General features: G+C 39.3%; 1 protein-coding gene across 2 annotated transcripts in view; it reads left to right on the top strand.

Moving 5' to 3' along the window:
- chrd (chordin) overlaps positions 1-12,500 on the top strand; it is a 60,912-nt gene that overhangs the window by 46,022 nt on the left and 2,390 nt on the right. For both annotated transcript variants that reach the window (XM_061925438.2, XM_061925439.2), the window contains exons 19-20: positions 1-47; positions 10,022-10,115. The exon at positions 1-47 is cut by the window's left edge and continues 220 nt beyond it. In XM_061925438.2, the coding sequence (XP_061781422.2) occupies positions 1-47; positions 10,022-10,115 (141 nt within the window). The remainder of the gene's footprint in view (positions 48-10,021; positions 10,116-12,500) is intronic.

Here is a 12,500-nt window from a genome sequence, read left to right as displayed (position 1 = left end):
GGGTACCGCTGGTGGGCGAGATGAAGTGCATCAACTGTTGGTGTGATGTAAGTACCAGCAGAGCAATGTGGGCATAACTCTCATTATACAGGATGTCCTCTGTCTACTGTAGGTATGACAATCAGTAGGAAAGGGATTTATATGGCCACATTCCTGGGTGAATCTCATGTGAGAGGAAGGGCTTAACATTTTGCAATGCAGTCTGCTGAAAATGATGGAAAGCGCCACTTTACATAGCAACTGACGCTGTGGTCCAAGTTGGAATTGCCACAGAACACATTTTAAGATATTCAACACTCTACTGCCATCTGGGGGCTAAACTAGATAGTGCACCCCCTCAATTCTTCACGTTTCATGTGTCAGGTAAACCGTGACGGATATGAATCCCCTGCCTTCTGGGAGTCGATTTTTAATGTTGGTCTTAACAAATTACACTTAAATTAACATCAAAGCCATTGCCGGTGAAAAACATGAATAAATATAAAAATATTAAAGACAAGAATTGAGTACAATAGTAATACAAGAAAACAACTCTTTATTTGTATCCCTTTGGTTGGCTTATTGGGAGGAGGAAGTAGGATGTTATGATCAGTTGCACCAGATCATATCCTTTGTTGTTTGCATTATGTCATTTGCCTGTGCTTAGTGTGTTTTGGTTTCATGCGCCACACGGATCCTTTGCTTACCTTCTGTTGTTAGGAGCAACAGCTGCACACCTGTCCTCATTTTTTGATTAGTGTTGTCACCTGGTGTAAGGGTAATCATCGTCTTTATTTATAATTGTCTTGCCATGCTGTTAGTGGCTCGTCCATTGTTCGCCACACGCAACTGAATTTGTTTGTTTAGTTGTTTGTTTCATGCTACCTATGCTTAAGCTTATCTCCATGCTATGCTTAGCTAGCACCTAAGTTGTAAGTTTTCGCCTTGTGTGTCGAAGTAAAGATTCATCTTACCTGCAAGCTGCCTGAGGTCCTCCGCATCTTTTGGAATCGCAAATACTTTACAACAAGCCAGCATACAATTTTTTTTAAATTATCCAACAATGTGGAAATTATGTTGTTGCAGTGCAGGTTTTTACATACCGGAGTGTCTTCTACATGTGTTTGGGAAAGAAGTGCCATGTCATCAACAAAATCAAGGTCATCCAATTGTGTCCATTGGATACCATTCCTCTTCTGGGCAGTTGATGTCTTGATTACCCAATCTATTGTCAACAGAAAAAGGAAGGGTGAGAGCATCCTTCTCCTGTACTCACTTGAAAGGCATCGCTAAACTGCTGGCCTTGAACCACTCTGCATGTCATTCCTTCATATGAGTTTCTGATGATGTTAGTGTTCTTTACTGGTATCCCGTAGCGTCTCAACAGTCTCCAGATGGTCTGCCTATCCACACTGTCAAACGCCTTTTCATAGTCAATAAAACTCACTTAGAGAGGTGAGTTCCAGTCCAAAGACCAGGGCTACACGATTATTGCCAAAATAATAACCACAATTATTTTTTATCTTGTTGAAATCAGGATTAATAACCACGATTATTCATTATGTTACATAAAACATATTTTTATTGCACTTTCTATTTGAAACGAACAGGATGATAACTTAGGTTTCATTTCATTTAAAAATAAACCTAAAATATAAATAAGTCATAAGTAATACAATTTAAATTTATAAAAGACAAAGGGCTAACTAAAAAATAAATGTCATTGAAGATTTTCTTCATGAATTGCAAATAAGTGACAAAATAAGAATATGCACAAAAGACATGCTACAAGGAACACAGTGTACTGCTCACAGTATTTATAGGACATACTGTATGTCTTTGTCCAAATAAATACTTTTTTCGTTCATTATTTTGGCGTGTCTTTGAGAGGTGGATGTAAACTGTCTTTTGTACTTTGTCCGCCCCTGCTTTTGTGGCTGTTTGTTGGGGCTTTGTACGCATGATGGTGGGTTCTGTATGCAACCACAACTCTGTTTGGACTGTTAACTTCACATCGCCGGCAAACAATGGTGGTTGAGTAAAGAAGGTGTGTGTTGTCAGTGCTTAATGTGTCGCCACAACTCAATGACTTGTTTTGATGTGCACATTTCCGGCTTTAGGATATTGAGCTAAAGGACACCTAGAGAACGGCGGGGTGTGCAGGCGGGTTCTGGGTTTAAAATGTGTTCCTGTTGGCAACCTCTGGATTTCTCTGTGGGACGGGAGAGTACTGATGTGATAAATACATTTAAAAATACAGTATATATATTTTCAGGATCTACTGGCGACCAGCCCATCTGTCGTCACCCTACGTTCCAGACGACAGATGGGCTGGAACGCCAGTAGATCCTGGCGTTCTACTGGCCAGGATCTACTGGCGTTCCAGCCCATCTGGAACGCCCAGATGGGCGTTCTTACTCAATCTCACATTAAACCAGTGTCTTTCGTTCGGCCCCTGCTTCTTAAAGGTTAATATTGCTGACAATCGCCCTCATTCAATTGTAGCAGCCAAAATCGTGGTTGTGATTAAAATTGTATTAATTGTGCAACCCTACCAAGAACTGTTCCAGGATAATTTGTAGGGTTGTTATCTGGCCAGTGCATGATTTACTCTTCCCGAAGCTAGCTTATTGATCTCGGACATGAGGGTCAACCGCATCTTTCATTTGGTTAAGGACAGGGGTCTGCAACCTACGGCTTTGGAGCCACATGCGGCTCTTGTATCCCTCTGTTGGGGTCCCAGATAGCGTATGCTTCTGTGTACTGTAGTCACTATGCTGTCTCTTGAAAATTGTATATGTAACACTGTCTTCAATATTGTGATCAAATAGGTTTTGATCAGGTTGAAACGGGCCCAAATGGCTCTTTAGGTTGCCAAACCCTGGTTTAGGAGGACTCTATTGACAATCTTAGCTGGGCTTGACGGCAGTGTTATCCCTGTGTAGTAAGATCAAGACAGGGTCACCCTTCTTTGGGAGCTTGATAAGGTGCTTTGATGGAATTTCCTCCTCCCCTCAGATGTTTTGGAATAAGGGAAAGAGCATTTTCCACACTTCATCTGCTTTCAAAGCTTCTGCAGAAATGATGTGTGGCCCTGCTGATTTAGCGTTTCTCAATCCCTTGGTGACCTCATACATTTCTTCCTTCGTTGAAACATCACAGATGATAGGAAGGTAACTATTGGCTGGTTGGATATTTATTGTGTTTGAGCGAGAGAGATGTTCAAGAGATTTTCAAAATGCTCAACCCATCTATGATTTTGTTGTTCTATGTCTGGAATATGTTTCCCTCTTTGTTTCTCACTGGTCTCTGGCTGACGAAACTTGCTTGAGAGCTTTTAGATTATAGTATACAGCTCCCTCATGTTACCCTTTTGTGCCGCCTCTTTTGCTAGTGCCTCAATTTAATTTATTTTATCTGCCCTTATCTGCCCGTATCCCCCTCTTAACTATTCTATTTGTTTCTGAATACGGTTCTTGAGTTTTGACTTTTCTAGCACGCGTGTGGCTATTTGTTATTTCTGCCTTCTTCTTTTTCCTATCATGGCTGATTGGCAACACTAAATTGGCCCTATTGTGAATGTGAGTGTAAAAGTTTGTCCATCTATCAATGATGGCCCTCCGATGAGGTGGCAAATTGTCCAGGCTGTACCCGAGTACAGCGAGGATAGGCTCCAGCCCCCCACATCCTAGAGAGGCACAAGCGGTACAAAATGGATTAATGGATTCTTTCTAAGGATCCTACTGAGATTCATTATTTTTGCCCGTTTTTTGTAACCTAGCACTTCCTCACATGTTAATGTTATTCACATTAATGTTCTGCCACTTTTTACCCATGGTCCCTCCCTCGTTCTGGTGTTGCAGAATCTGGGTCTTTTTCAAGTGTATGGTTCTCAACTCTTCTATCCTGGCTGTTTCTTTCAGAGCAGTGATGTTGTACCTCTGGCGTTGGCTGTTTTGCCCTGCTCAGTTCCGCCTAAGCTTGAGCTTCATGCGGCCAGAGGGTGGTAGTCTGATGCAACATCTGCTCCCTTTCTTACTGGAACATCTTCAAGAGATTTTCTGAAATTTTTCCCTTTGCAGATATGGTGGATCTGGTGTTCAGTAGTTAGGTCTGGTGACACCCAGGTCGCATTATGTATCCGTTTATATTGGAAGAAGCTCCTGCCACTAACTAGGTTGGGAGAGGCACACTGGTTGGCAAACCTTTCCCCATTCTTGTTCCCCAAGCCTTGTTTTCCCATTACTTCCTAATACTTTTGCTTGTTGCTGCCAATCTTGGGATTGAAGTCAACCATAGTGACGATAATGTTACGTCTTGGGCGTGTCTGGATGATGGTCAGCAGTCTGTTGTAGAAATCCTCTTTGACATTCGCATCACTCTCATTAATTGGCTGATATCCATGTTGTGCGGAAGCAGACAGCGAGTACCCATGAGCCATGTGCATCCCATCCATTGAGGGCTCTCTGTGCCCTCTTTGTCTACATCAATACCACTTGCTTCCTCGTGGTCTAAGAACAGCATCATCTCGCCTATGGCGAGATTCTGCTGAACAGAGGCTGACTACCTAGACTCACTGATTCCCAGAAGATCTAGTTTATAGTGTCTCATCTTGGCTGCCACTTGAGCGGTTTTGCCAGTTTCAAACATGGTTCTGACGTCCCATTTTTCCAATGTTATTGGTGGTCCTGGTAGAGATGATGGTCGTCGTGCTAGTAGCTTCCAAAGAGCTTTACTACTAGTCGTCATACCTTCTACAGCTGTGGGTCCATCCTCTCCCAGGACCTTAGCTAATTTGGAGTTTCTTGATTGTGAATCTGTAACAGTGTTCTCTTTCCGTGGCGGGGTTGTTGACTCCACGCCCAACCCCCAACCTGAAGGACCAGATCCTGCCCTTCGTCTTCCCTTTGCTTGGTTGAAGCAAGTAGAGACCTAGCCGCCGCCAGCATAGTACTCAGGGTCACGGATGCACACAAGCCTCCCCATAACAGCGAAGGTAGCAACACCTTGAGATCAGACCTATACAAGTGATGGAAAACCCATTGGTATTCACATTTTATTTTGGTTATATAAACATTAAATAATTGTGTGTGATGATTGACTGGCTGAACTCTTTAATTGGCCGTTGTCTATGGCTGGTGCACAAAGTCAGAACACCAGGTGCTTGGAATGCTATGTCCTGTGAAAGTGCTCATGCTGTGGCAAAAGTGCTAAAAGTAGTACATATTAGAAAAACCGGGAAATACAAATTTTAGCAGAAGTGGCTGGCTGAGTAACTTTTAGAAACCTGGTGTAAACCCGGAAAATAATTCTGCGGTGTGTGCACATCGACCTTTTAAACTTTGCATAATGGGCATCAAAACAGTGACTAACACATCCTATCAGCTAATCACAAGCCGGCGATTAGAGGCAGGCAGCAGTTAACGTGCCTTTGGTTTGACCAATTATCTGCAGTACGACATGGGTATTGTTTTAAGTTGCATTAAAAAGGGCATTAAAAAGCATTACCGTATTTTCTGGACCATAGGGCGCACCGGATTATAAGGCGCACTGCCGATGAATGGTCTATTTTTTTAAATCTTTTTTCATATAGGGCGCAATAAAGGAGTCATATTATTTTTTTCTCAATGTAAAACACTTCCTTGTGGTCTACATGCCATGTAATGGTGGTTCTTTGGTCAAAATGTTGCATAGATTAAGTTTTACAGATCATCTTCAAGCCGCTTTCTGACAGTCGCTTCCGGATGCGTCGTTTTGTGGGCGGTCTTATTTACGTGGCTCACCTTCGGCAGCGTCTTCTCCCCGTCATCTTTGTTGTAGCGGTGTAGCGTGCAAGGACGGGAGTGGAAGAAGTGTCAAAAAATGAAGCTAACTATTTTAATGACATTCAGACTTTACTTAAATCAATAACAGCGCAGCATCTCTTTGAGCGCTGTGTGTAATGTTCTATATTTTCAATGGAACATATAAAAAGTTGGTGTTGTTAACTTGAGTCGTATTGCCATCATAGTGCAGCCTACACTTATCTCTTATGTTTTACTGCCATCTACTCGTCACACTTATCATCATACTATGTACCAAATGAAATAGCTTCGAGGTGGGTAAAGCTCAACCAAACGTATTCTTTACATTAGGCGCACCCGGTTATGAGGCGGACTATAAGGAAAATACGGTAAATTAAATATGCTGATTACTGCAGAAACCCTGAATAAGGAACAAGTCATTACATTTTGTGGCTAATCCTGATCATTTCTACTATGTTATCTTACATTTGTTTATATTATGAGCTTTAACTTCTCTGTGTATGTTTATGCTAGCTTCTCTGCCTCCACCCACAGAGACAAAGACATTGGATGACTTTCTTTCATTCCTATAGATAGCTGTCTGGATTCAAGACTTTTTTAATAATGAGAGAATAGGAGGTCTGCACTCTTCAAGTGCTTATGAGTAGATAAATAATTTATGGGAGTTTGTTGCAACCACGGAACGCTGTAACAAGTATTAAAACTCACCTGAACCCTGACTATAAGCAATCAAACACCTTTGGGACGAAGAATCCTATACACGGGATTGCAGGCCACGCCTTCTAATCCAGCATCAGTGATGTCACACACGTTCTTCACTCATAACTTGGTAGAAAGCCTTGTTATAAACTGTTAGGATTGCAAAGTGAGTAACAACGCTAAGACCGTGGCTCTATTCAAACACTTGGCCTGATCTACTAAAGGTTTGTTCAAACTAGGGTTGTCAAACGATTAATTATTTAAACACGATTAATCGCATTTGTTCATAGTTAACTCAAAATTAATCGCGATAATTGCAGATAGGTATAATTTTTCATCATTAATAAGTGTACCCTAGACGGATCATTTTCAGGGAGTGGGGGACTATCCCAGCTGTAATCTGTGATATGTCTACCTGAATAATCTGAATCATTCTGTAATTGAGGACTTTACCAGAACATGTTAGAAAATAATTTACACAATATTTTAGCCAGCAAACCCCCCGCCCTCATATTCCTCAACTGATGTACTATCATTCATTTAGGTGCAAATATCACAGAATAACATTACAAAACATCTCTGACAAAGCGTGATCGTAATGTAAGACATTTTTATTTTGTTAATGTCAGGGTTTCCCCTAAATTGCCAAAATACCTGTGGCAATGGGGCATTGTCGATATGATGTCATCGCATGATATTCTTTAAGAAAAAATGTGAATACACACTAAAAACAAATCAAAACAAGTATGTTAAGTATAGTAATAACATATATATGTTTTCTTACATAATATTGTTTTATTCCATTTTTAAATTGTTGCTGCTTATTGTACAATGTACTTTGTTGAGAATGTTTGTTGTTGTTTTTAGTATGTCTAGAAAAGATATGCAAACTGGCAGTTGCGCAGAATTAGCTGTGAGAAACAAGGCTATTGCACTGCAGCTCTATCCTATATATTATAGTCAACATATATGAACTGTCAAAAATAAAAATATTAGACATCATCTATTCAGCAATATCATTTTATAAGTTTATAGCTGCTGGATGACTTAAAAGAATGAAAGACAAGAACACATATTTTTTTCATTGATTCTAATACGTAAAATACGGCATATACGAGGCTAATGGAAGTATATTATTCTCATACTTGCCAACCCTCCCGATTTTCCCGGGAGAGTCCCGAATTTCAGTGCCCCTCCCGACAATCTCCCGGGGCAACCATTCTCCCGAATTTCTCCCGATTTCCACCCGGACAACAATATTGGGGGCGTGCCTTAAAGGCACTGCCTTTAGTGTCCTCTCTCACCTGAAAAGGAGACTATTATATATGTCTCCGTTAACCATAGGTTTATCTATAACCCATAAAGTAGGCAGGCACGGAGCTATTTCTCAGCGTGTGTTTATTCCAGCCAGCACGTTAATACACTGACACACAACATCCGGATTCCCATCATGCATTGCTTCAAAACTATGGCAAGTAGTAATGTCCAAAAACATAGCAGAGACAAAGCAGAAGAACGAAGAAGAGACATGGCGACGACGAGTAAGAAGAAGAAGTACGCTTGCAAGTTCCAAAATGATTGGAAAAAATAATTTCAGTTCATCCAGGACAGCTCGAAGGGGAAGGGGTATGCTGCCTGCACATTTTGTAGATCAGACTTCTCCATTGAACATGGTGCTCCCTACCCCCATCTCACGAATTTGGAGGTCTCAAGGTTGGCAAGTACGATTATTCTACCCATAAAGCTTTCTAAAAAAAACTTCTCAGTGGCCTAGTGGTTAGAGTGTCCGCCCTGAGATCGGTAGGTTGTGAGTTCAAACCCCGGCCGAGTCATACCAAAGACTATAGAAATGGGACCCATTACCTCCCTGCTTGGCACTCAGCATCAAGGGTTGGAATTGGGGGTTAAATCACCAAAAATTATTCCTGTGCGCGGCCACCGCTGCTGCTCACTGCTCCCCTCACCTCCCAGGGGGTGATCAAGGGTGATGGGTGAAAGGCAGAGAATAATTTCGCCACACCTAGTGTGTGTGTGACAATCATTGGTACTTTTTAACTTAAAAACTACCAACAATACTCCATTTTTTAAATCTCGCAACTTGAATATGACCAAGTATTACCGATATTGTTATTATAGGCGCTAACGCAGACAACCTATTATTTGTGTCGCTGTGATCACAGAGACTTAACTAGCTTATGCAGCTTTTTTGACATATTTAGCCGTTGAGCTCCTGCATCGCCTGTGAGCTGGTGAAAGTTAATTCTAGATTTTAAATCATGCCTCTCTCATGGATAGTAGAAGGTTGTTGCCATAAACCGAGAAGTTGCTTAAGTTTGAGATTCACCTTAGACCAGCAGATGTTGAGAAAGACATGAAAAAACGCTCATTTGCGGCCCCTTTTTTTTTTATATAAACCTGAATGAGGATTATGATTAATTCTTCATCTAAAGTGACAGCAGATATTGTTCAGTAAGTAATTGTTTTTATATAATCGAATTTTGTATATCTTCTTTAGCACTTATCAATACTGCTGTATGATGCTTGGTGTTAAACGAGAGCTGGATATGTTTAGCACACGGCTTTTAAAACGTGTAGCTCCGCCTCCGTATATTCAGGCTAAAAAAATAGAAGGTTCTGGATCATCATTTGTCCCAAAGTAGTCTTTGTTGTCCCTCATTAAGTCTACCATGATTAGTAGTGATTGTTGTTGAAGGAAAAAACGAACGTTGTGAAATTAAAACGCTTAAAATGAGCAGAATACGTAAATATTACATGTTATTATGAATGTGCCCGTTACCACATCACATAATGTTTATACTGTACTAAGAGTGTGTATATAAAACGTTGATGAAAGCTTTTGCTATGTAGGTGGAATAGAGCGACCACCATTCTTATGAACATGTTGAACACTCCATTGTTAGTTGAATTTTAGCGTTTACTCACGAGTTAGAATGCAATAAAAAAAGAATTAACATGTGTGCTTGTCCCACTTAAGGATCGTGAATGATAGGCAAAGTTAAAAAAAAAAAGTGGAGTTTCCCTTTAAGGGGCTGATTAAAACACATTTAATTGATGCATTTTGGTGTCTGCAGGCGTTGTTTTTTGTTTAAAAACGTTCACTTTTTCATTGATATAAAAATGACCTACTGCAATATGTGTTTTCTTGCATCTGGAACTACAACATGTTCTAACTCACATCTTTATTGCTTCCATCTAACATTTTCCATTAGTCATGGGTTTCATAAAATTAGAGACCAGTGGTGCGTTTAGCAACTTGATAGGCAGAAATTTCCCTCAGGGGTTATAAAAACACTAAAACTGAACTAATCAGAAAGTAAATATTTGACTTATATTATTTGAGTATCCAAACAGGAATAGTGTTGGTCTGCTTCTGCCAAAAAGATTTGCTTTTGTGTGCCTTATCAACTGGGAAAGTGGAAATGTGTCGATGTTATGTTTGGGATCCATGGACTGTCTCGATGGGTTTCACTCATAAAAGGCACAAATTAAGCGATTAAATATTGCTGTATTTCCCACAGCATGGTGTGACCAAATGTCAGCGAAAGCAATGTCCAGTGCTGACCTGCTCCAACGTCACTCGCAGAGATGGCTCCTGCTGTCCTGACTGCCTCGGTAAGTACTGATGACTTTCAGTTAGGGTTGCACTTATCCATTATTTTGGTTATCCATCGGTTAATCTGTTTGATAAACAGAGTAATGGAACAAAACACACTATATTTGGAATAAACAAGGTTTTTTTTTTGGTTTTTCCTTTTATAAATGCACATAGCAATAAAACTGCACTTTTACTATGGGAGCATCACTATGTATTACTAATATTTAATGAATTAAAAACTGTAGTCTAAAACCAGGTAATGAATAAAGAACTAAACAAAACAAAAATACTATGTAATAAAGTATGATCATTGAAAGACAATGTATTTAACAATTTAACACACACATATTTAAAATAGTTCTAATTGGAGGAGTGGTGTTTGATTTTTGGACAAACAACTTATTAGCATTAGCATACAAACTGTAGATGCTACCATGTCCTTACATGTGTTTGAGAAAACACATTTGTTATACAAGTCAAACATAAGATGGCGTTATATATATGTATGTGTATGTATATGCATATATGTATGTATGTATGTATGTATGTATGAATATACATATACATATGTATATGTATTTATATATATATACATATATATGTGTATTTATGTATATGTATATGTATTTATACATATGTATATGTGTATATTTATATGTATATATATATATATATATATATATATATATATATATATATATATATATACAGTATATACAGTATATATATATATATATATATATATGTGTGTGTGTGTGTACAGCTCCACTAATGGACATTGTAGTGTTACTTTCAAAGGCACAATTAAAGTATTGCTAGAAACATAATTTCATATGGGACTTTATTGTATTATATGTTCCAAAAAGAAAAAAGCATAAAACACCACCAGAATTAGAGATATTACAAGTCAAAGTGATGAAGCTTAGTGTTACGCTCATGACTTGGTGTAACTAAACATTACCCTATAAGATGAAGGCAATTGCATTTTATTGATATTTGAAATGTATTCAATGTTTATAAATGAATATTTAAATATACTAAATGTAAAAAAGGGAATAAATATTCAAAATAAGATCATTAAATGAAATCTAGTTTGGTAACGCCATCATGAGCGCACCACAAGGTTGTAAAAGTTTCAACTACAATTCTAAAAATAAGATGTCAAAAGCAAACTGAAATCAAATACACACAGCTTAAAGATTGATCAATACCTATTTAAATTTAGGAAAATGATTTTCTCAAAATATAAAAGAAATATACCTGAACAGAACGCTCATGATGGTTACACCAAAAAGTAGCGCTATGAATCGCGTTTTTCCAAGTTTTTGGGGCATTTTTATGCTATTTCCAAGCATCTCCTTTTTATTATCGTTGATTTTAAATGGTCAAACTAATGCATATTATATATGCATGCCCTAGTAAACAAAAAAAAAGTCATGTATTTTGATTGTTACATTTTGAAGTACATTTGTGCAGGTGGGTGCGAATGTACCCATTACCAGAACTGTACACACATATATATATATATATATATATATATATACACATACAGTATATATATATATATATACCGTATTTTCCGCACTATAAGGCGCACCGGATTATTAGCCGCACCTTCAATGAATTACATATTTCATAACTTTGTCCACCAATAAGCCGCCCCGGATTATAAGCCGCGCCTACGCTGCGCTAAAGGGAATGTCAAAAAAACAGTCAGATAGTTCAGTCAAACTTTAATAATATATTGAAAACCAGCGTTCTAACAACTCTGTCCCAAAATGTACGCAAATGTGCAATCACAAACATAGTAAAATTCAAAATGGTGTAGAGCAATAGCAACATAATGTTGCTCGAACGTTAATGTCACAACACACAAAATAAACATAGCGCTCACCTTCTGAAGTTATTCTTCATTCGTAAATCCTTCGAATTCTTCATCTTCGGTGTCCGAATTGAAAAGTTGCGCAAGCGTGGGATCCAAAATGGCCGGTTCCGTCTCGTCGAAGTCATCGGAGTCAGTGTCGCTGTTGTTGTCCAGTAGTTCTGTGAATCCTGCCTTCCGGAAAGCTCGGACCACAGTTGTGACCGAAATATCTGCCCAGGCATTTACGATCAACTGGCAAATGTTGGCGTATGTCGTCCGGCGCTGTCTGCCCGTCTTAGTGAAGGTGTGTTCGCCTTCGGAGCTGTGTGAAAAAAGCCACCCGGCCTCTTCGCGTAAACTTCCCTTAACCACTCGCTCATCTTTTCTTCATCCATCCATCCCTTCGAGTTAGCTTTTATGATGACGCCGGCTGGAAAGGTCTCTTTTGGCAAGGTCTTCCTTTTGAATATCACCATGGGTGGAAGTTAGCATGGCAAGCTAGAACCACAGTGAAGGATGACTTCTCATTCCCTGTGGT

This window comes from Nerophis lumbriciformis, linkage group LG30 (assembly GCF_033978685.3).
Source record: "Nerophis lumbriciformis linkage group LG30, RoL_Nlum_v2.1, whole genome shotgun sequence".
Classification (NCBI taxonomy): domain Eukaryota; kingdom Metazoa; phylum Chordata; class Actinopteri; order Syngnathiformes; family Syngnathidae; genus Nerophis; species Nerophis lumbriciformis.
This window is presented reverse-complemented; position numbering and strand designations above follow the sequence as displayed.